General features: G+C 52.9%; 2 protein-coding genes across 3 annotated transcripts in view; both read left to right on the top strand.

Moving 5' to 3' along the window:
- The window catches only part of Carns1 (carnosine synthase 1), a 10,857-nt gene extending 6,404 nt beyond the window's left edge, over positions 1-4,453 (top strand). Inside the window, exon 8 of the mRNA XM_033756819.1 lies at positions 1,501-4,453. Within this exon, the coding sequence (XP_033612710.1) occupies positions 1,501-2,754 (1,254 nt within the window). The 3' untranslated portion in view covers positions 2,755-4,453. The remainder of the gene's footprint in view (positions 1-1,500) is intronic.
- A 68-nt stretch (positions 4,454-4,521) lies between these two features.
- Rps6kb2 (ribosomal protein S6 kinase B2) overlaps positions 4,522-6,961 on the top strand; it is a 10,511-nt gene continuing 8,071 nt past the window's right edge. Inside the window, exons 1-4 of one of the 2 annotated variants that reach the window (XM_010635810.3) lie at positions 4,522-5,209; positions 5,536-5,576; positions 5,675-5,795; positions 6,080-6,148. In XM_010635810.3, the coding sequence (XP_010634112.1) occupies positions 5,132-5,209; positions 5,536-5,576; positions 5,675-5,795; positions 6,080-6,148 (309 nt within the window). In that variant the 5' untranslated portion in view covers positions 4,522-5,131. The remainder of the gene's footprint in view (positions 5,210-5,535; positions 5,577-5,674; positions 5,796-6,079; positions 6,149-6,961) is intronic. The other variant, XM_010635811.3, reaches the window with a different exon arrangement.

Here is a 6,961-nt window from a genome sequence, read left to right as displayed (position 1 = left end):
TTTTTTTTTTTTTTTTTTTTTTTTTTTTTTTTTATGGTGGCAAAGTTTCACATTTATTAAGGGTAGGAAAAAAAAATCAGAAGAGTAGGGGGGAAATGGGCTCTGTAGAGCAAGTTTGAGCAAAGGAAAAAATAAAAATAAAAAATACACCCTACAGCACAGGTGGGCTATCATGAAGGGGCACAATACCAGAGCCCAGGTTTTAAATGCTGAACTAAAGGGCCTGGCTCTGTTGTGTATAGGCAGGCATTTTGAGGTTCAATTCCTGACGTGAGCACCCAGGGCCCACAGAGAGTGCTGGGGAGCATCTTAAAGATCCTCAAGTAAGTTTACAGCACTGGCTTCCCATTATACAATCTGGAGCCAACCAGGCGAGTAGACATTTTTATCCCTGTTGAACAGATAAGAAAACAGCTGGCTGGTAGTGCACACCTGTGATCCTGGCACTCTAGGATTCAAGCCCACCCACGACATTTTAGTGACTCAGCGAGACCAGTCCCCAAACAGAAAAGGGTGGGGGATGTAGCTCAGTATAAAGGCCCTAGGTTCAATCCCCAGTACTGAAAAAACAACAACAAAAAAATCTGGCACTTTTCATGCTGTCCCTAGTCTACTAGTGGCATCCTCTCTACACTCCCACAGTATCAGACACTCGGAGAGCCCACTCTGGGCTTCCTCTGCCTCTTTGTCCCCACCTCGCGTGGTGTGCTCTCCAGCTAGAATGCTGCTTGCTCCTGACACCAAGGGTTACAGTGCAGACAGCCACCTCCCCTCCCTCATCAGTGGCTAACTCTGCCTGGGATGGCAGCTGCTTTTGTGTCTGTGTTTCCCTAGTGGGCCATAAGCTTTGAGGACACAGAGCCCCACAGGAATCTTCTGGGGTACCTTCCAGTGTCAGAACTTTTGGTGTGAATGAAGACCAAAGGGCCTGTCCTAAGTGACCCTGTTGGCTTCACTGCAAGCCCTGCAATGAGGCTGCCTGTGGGAATGCACTGCTGAGCTCTCACCCCCACCCTTGCCCTTTCCCTTTTTGCAGCTGTCTTTCCTGCCTCTTCTTTCCTCTGATGCTTATTTTTCCACTCCCAGTTTAGTATTGTCTCCTTCAGGATGCTTTCCCTCCCCACGCCCAGGTTGGGATAGGTGTCCTATTTAACCAATCGTCAATATTTAGCAGGGAGGGCTGGGGATTTAGCTCAGTGGTTCCAGCGCCTGCCTTGCAAGCACAGGACCCAAGTTCAATCCCCGGTAGCCCCCCACCAAAACATTAGCAGGGAGTATTGGTGCATGCTTGTAATCCCAGCACTTGGGAGGCCAGAGCTCAAGGCCAGCCTGGGCTACATGGTGAATTCAAGGCCAGCCTGAATTGCAAAGTGAGACCTTGTCTCAAAAAAATAAAACCAAAAAGAAATTATCAACATTTAAGAACCATCTCCCCTGTGGGCCAGAACCATGTCCTGGGCTGCATCCTGTCTCCTCTGACCCAGCACCTGCTGACCTGGGTGTGCTGTCCTCCTGTGGTTTCTGCAGTTGCACCTGGTAGAGTCAGACCCCAACCACTTTGCATCTCAGCTGGTGCAGACCTTTATCCACTTTGATGTGACGGAGCACAGGAGGGACGAGGAGAATGCGCGGTTGCTGGCAGAGCTGGTACGAGCACGTGGCCTACAGCTAGATGGCTGTTTCTCCTACTGGGATGACTGCCTGGTGCTCACAGCCCTACTCTGCCAGGAGCTGGGCCTGCCCTGCAGTCCTCCGGCTGCCATGTGGCTGGCCAAGCAGAAAAGCCGCACTCAGCTGCACCTGTCTCGCCGTCACGGCCCACCATGGCCTGCGCCCTCCCTCCATGCTGTGGCTTGCTGTCCTCTGGAGAGTGAGGCAGATGTGGAGAGGGCCGTCCATCAGGTACCCCTGCCAGGTGTGATGAAGCTGGAGTTTGGGGCAGGTGCAGTGGGTGTGCGACTGGTGGAGGATGCACCACAGTGCCATGAGCACTTTTCCCGGATTGCCCGTGACTTGCAGGGCGAGGCTGACCATCCAGGCATTGGGCTGGGCTGGGGCAATGCCATGCTGCTGATGGAGTTTGTTGAGGGCACTGAACATGATGTGGACCTAGTGGTGTTTGGTGGGCGGCTGCTGGCCGCCTTTGTCTCTGACAATGGCCCCACAAGGCTGCCTGGCTTCACAGAGACAGCAGCCTGCATGCCCACTGGGCTGGCGCCTGAGCAGGAGGCTCAGATGGTGCAGGCAGCCTTCCGATGCTGCCTGGGCTGTGGGCTGCTTGATGGTGTCTTCAATGTGGAGCTCAAGCTGACTGGGGCTGGGCCTCGGCTCATTGAGATCAACCCCCGTATGGGTGGTTTCTACCTTCGGGACTGGATCCTGGAGCTTTATGGTGTGGATCTGCTGCTGGCTGCTGCAATGGTGGCCTGTGGTCTGCAGCCCGCCCTTCCCACTCACCCACATGCCCGTGGTCACCTGGTGGGCATCATGTGCCTGGTGTCTGAGCACCTGCAGGCACTGAGTTCTACAGCCAGCCGAGAGACCCTGCAGGCTCTGCATGACCAGGGCCTACTGCGCCTCAATCTGCTGGAGGAGGCCCTGGTGCCAGGCGAGTATGAGGAGCCCTACTGCAGTGTGGCCTGTGCTGGGTCCAGCCCTGCTGAGGCCCGCCTCCGTTTGCTGGGCCTCTGCCAGGGCCTGGGCATCGATGGGCCCAACTACCCAGTTGCTCACTTTCTGTCTCATTTCAAATAGCACTGGAGCCAGCAGGGGCAGGAATGAAGTGGTAGGAGGAGAGGCTGTAGTGCCCTCTACTCCCTGGTGCCCTCCCTGTCTCTCTTCCTATCACCCTACTCTAACCCCAGCCTGGCACACTCCTGTGCCTCAGGTTTGCTCCAGAGCAGCAGGGCAATTTTGACATCAAATCCTCCTGGGCTAAGGGCCACAAAACAAGTGTGTGTGGGGAGCCCTATTACCCTCTCAAAGGCTTCAGTCTGGTCCACAGCTTCCCCAGGACTCTAGCCCTGAAGAAGTTGCAGGAGTTAAACACACACACTGAACTGCCCACCCCAAATGGGAGTGTATCCAAACCTGGGCCCTCTCTAGGTGTGACTCTCCTCCTGCCACCTATGGGTGAAGAGAATCTTGGTGGGCCTCCAACCTTGGACAATTCCCAGGATAAGCTGAGATAAAAATGCTTGTCTTCTTATCCATATGCTAGCATAGTTCTAGAGCCTGCTGAAAACTTCTGGCAGTGCCCCTGTCTCATCTGGCCTGAGCAGTAGAAACAGGTGCTTGTGGTCAGGAGTAATTGCCTCCCCTCACACTTCTACACAGATGCCATTGCTCCCATTCTCCAGATGAGGAAACGGGCTCAGAGAGGAAAAGCGATTGTCCCCATACCACCATGGATATGGACAGAAGGGCCAGGGCCAGGTTCCTACATTTACTAAGTCTTACATGTCTGCTCAGCTTCTAGGCCCCTTACTTCTCTGCCTGCATCACAAGCAGCTCTGAGACTTGTGAACACCCTCCTCCTGTGCACCATGTACCTTCACCAAGTTTCAGTGCTTTGGCCTCTGGAACATCTAACTATCATTGGCAGAGGGTGCCTGGGCTACCTTCCTCGTTTAGGGAAGCTGCTTCAAGAACTGTCTCTGCATAGCCCAGGAACAGTAGACAGCTCCCCCAGCATCCCTCCCCAAATAAAGGCTTATGGACTAGAGAAGTGTTTGGAGTCTGGAATAAGTTCTTGGACTAGGGCAAGGGATTTAGCTCAGTGCTTTTGCCACCTGCCTCCAAGTGCAAGGACCCGAGTTTGATCCCAGGTGAAAAAAAAAAAGTTCTTGAACTAGACAGCTCCAGGCTCAGCTAGTTGGAGTTAGGGGTGGGAGTGCTTGTGAGGGGGAGAGGGGCTGAAGAGGGAGTGGTAGGGGATTTCTGTAGGCTCTAGGCTAGGGGAAAAACCACTCAATTGGCTGGGCCTCTGGGCTGACCTTTGGCAGGAGCCTGTCCTACATTCACAGCAGGGCCCAAACCTAAGGATCTCTTTTGGCAGGACTACAAACTGAGGTCACATTCAAGGTAACCCTCTGTCCGCCTGCAGACCCTGGAGCTCTGTCCATCTGAGTTCATGCCCAGCCTACCCTGTGCAACTGGAAGGCACATGCAGACAGTCCCCAACAACCAGAACTCAACCAAGACCTGATCTGGTCCAAATTCACCCCTCCTCCCTGCTCCACCAGCCCCATGCAGCATGAATCCATGCCCAATCTAAAGTCACAGACCAAGTTTGGCATGTTAACTCTTTCATCCTTTCAACCACGTTTTATCAAGTGCCTTTATCCTGTACCAGGCAGTTGAATTATTAAATGTGCTTCAATTGACAAAACCTCATATTTAGCAGGGCATGGTGGCTCACACCTGTAATGCCAGCACTTGGGAAGCTGAGGCAGGAGGATCACTGCAAGTTTGAAGCTAGCCTGACCCACAGAGTGAGACCCTGTCTCAAAAACCAAACAAAAACATATTTAGGGGCCCTAAACCCTTAAGGACAAGAGCCTAGTAACAGTTCAACAGTGAACTGCTCACCCAGTAAATGTCTGACCTACAGGGACCCTGAACCAGAGGCACATTAAGGAGTCTCTAATGCAGCTGCCTCCCTTCAGGAGTAGTGAAGGGACATGACATGCCTATCCGCTGCCCAGTCAGCCTGGCAGTACACGGCTACGCCAGAACTGAGGATTGTGTTTACACTTACACCTACGTGCACCTTTGACACTGCCCATCCAAACTCACTCTCCCCTGCGCCCAAATGGGAGCCTCCAGACCGTTCCTGTCTGATGCTGACCGCAAGGATGGCGCTAGGAAGAGAAGGTTCAGCGAAGGGCGATCGACTGACTGAAGGTTGGGCCTCCAAGCGTCCTGGAACTACAACTCCCAAGAGGTCGTGCGATGGACGCCATCTTTTGCCCTGTCTGGCTAAATTGCCAGCCCCAGAAAGGGCGATGCTATTTTATGTCCTCGGCGCGCGACTGCTGTCGCGGAGTGATAACGTACGCGCAGAGGCTTGGAGCTGTCAATCAGAGCCCGGCCAGGTCCCGGCGGAGGCCCGCACAGGGCTGGCGCGGCCATGGCGGCCGTGTTTGATCTGGACTTGGAGACAGAAGAAGGCAGCGAGAACGAGGGCGAGCCAGAATTCAGCCCAGCGGTGAATGTCGCGATGTACCTCGGAGCCAGCCTGTTACCTGGCCGAGGCCGGAGCTGCGGCTCTACACTGCCAGAGTGGGCTCCGACCTCTGCAAACCCGGATCTTTCTCAAATTCAACCCGGCTGCATCTCGGACCCGCCTTTCTCCCCGCCTTCTCTTAGAGTCCCCAACCCCTGGTTCTGATTCTCCCTTTTCTGCCGGGTCTCTTCTCCTCAGCCCTTGCCCCTATTCTGCCATTTCCCATCCCTGGGCCAAGCAGCCTAGCGTGGGGTGAGAGAGGGATCCTGCCTCTTATCCCTTGCCTCTTATCCTTCGGTTTCTCGCAGGAGGTGTGTCCCCTTGCCGAGTTGAGGGCTGCTGGCTTGGAGTGAGTGAGGCTCTTGTTGGAGGATGGGGGAATGAACTAGGGAAGGGGAACTGGGGAGCACTGGAGCCTTGTCCCCCATTCCCTTCTTGTGTCCATAGGCCTGTGGGACACTATGAGGAGGTGGAGCTGACTGAGACCAGCGTGAACCCCGGCATGGAGCGCATCGGGCCCCACTGCTTTGAACTGCTGAGAGTGCTGGGCAAAGGGGGCTATGGCAAGGTACTGGCACCCCGAGTTCTCCATAGCTTCAACTCCTGCCATGAGGCAGCACAGGGTTCTTAACAGAGATTAGAACTGTAAATCAGAAGAGTCTCTGTTAGGATTCAGTGTTCAAAGCAGAAAGGAAGCAAGAGCAGATTCTCCTAGAATGGGACTGAAAATCTTTACTGCCCCACCCTTGAGTGAGCCTAGGCATTTTAGTCCCGGTGCTAGATCTTCAGGGTGGGGCTTCTTAAAGATAGGATGTGGAGAGGGAAGTTGATCTTGTCTTCCCTGCCCTACAGGTGTTCCAGGTGCGAAAGGTGCAAGGCACTAACTCGGGGAAAATATATGCCATGAAAGTCCTGAGGAAGGTGAGTCATTCTCAAGCAAGTGTGCAGTGGCCACCATCCCTAGCACACTGCCAGAATTTGGGAAGATAGTAATAAACATGATGGAGGAGAAGTTCCCTGTCTTTAGGATTTGCTAGTTTATTATCTATAGTGACATATATTGTTTTTCATTAATTCCCAGACAAGGCAGATTTACCTTCCAGGAGACATTTGACAATGTTTGGGCAGTGACTTCTTTTTTTTGAGACAGGGTCTCAAGACCAGACTGGTCTTGAACTTACTATGTATCCCAGGCTGGCCTTAAACTTGTGGCAATCCGCCTGCCTCAGCCTCCTGAGTGCTGAGATTATAGACATAGTTTTGATTGGAGGGAAGTGCTGTTGACATCCAGTAGGTAGAGCCCAGGAATGCTGCTAACCATAGTGCACAGGAATTGTATGGCCCAAGTGTCATTTATGTCAAGTTTGAGAAACCCCATGTTAGAGGATAAACCAGCCCCTGAAAATGATGACTGCTGTTAGCAGCAGAATTATGAAGAAATTCAGTGAAGTGACTAAAGATGGCAGGAGCCAAACGAATCATATAGAGTACTTAACTGTTATAGATCACTGACCTTCAAGAAATTCCACTTGTCTTTGTCCTGGCCAGATAATTTCTGTAGAGATCTGAGGAGGGCTGTAGAAAAGGGGCTTATGGGCCAGGTGTGTTGGCACAGGCCTGTAATCCTAGCACTTGGAGGCTGAGGCAGGAGGATCACTGTGAGTTTGAGACCAGCCTGGGCTTCATAGTGAGTTCCAGGTCAGTCTCAACTACATAGTGAGACCCTGTCTCAAA

This window comes from Fukomys damarensis, unplaced genomic scaffold, assembly GCF_012274545.1.
Source record: "Fukomys damarensis isolate Sample0158 unplaced genomic scaffold, DMR_v1.0_HiC HiC_scaffold_27, whole genome shotgun sequence".
Taxonomy (NCBI): Eukaryota; Metazoa; Chordata; class Mammalia; order Rodentia; family Bathyergidae; genus Fukomys; species Fukomys damarensis.
The sequence above is the reverse complement of the archived record's forward strand: the minus strand, read 5'-3'. Positions and strand labels throughout refer to the sequence as shown.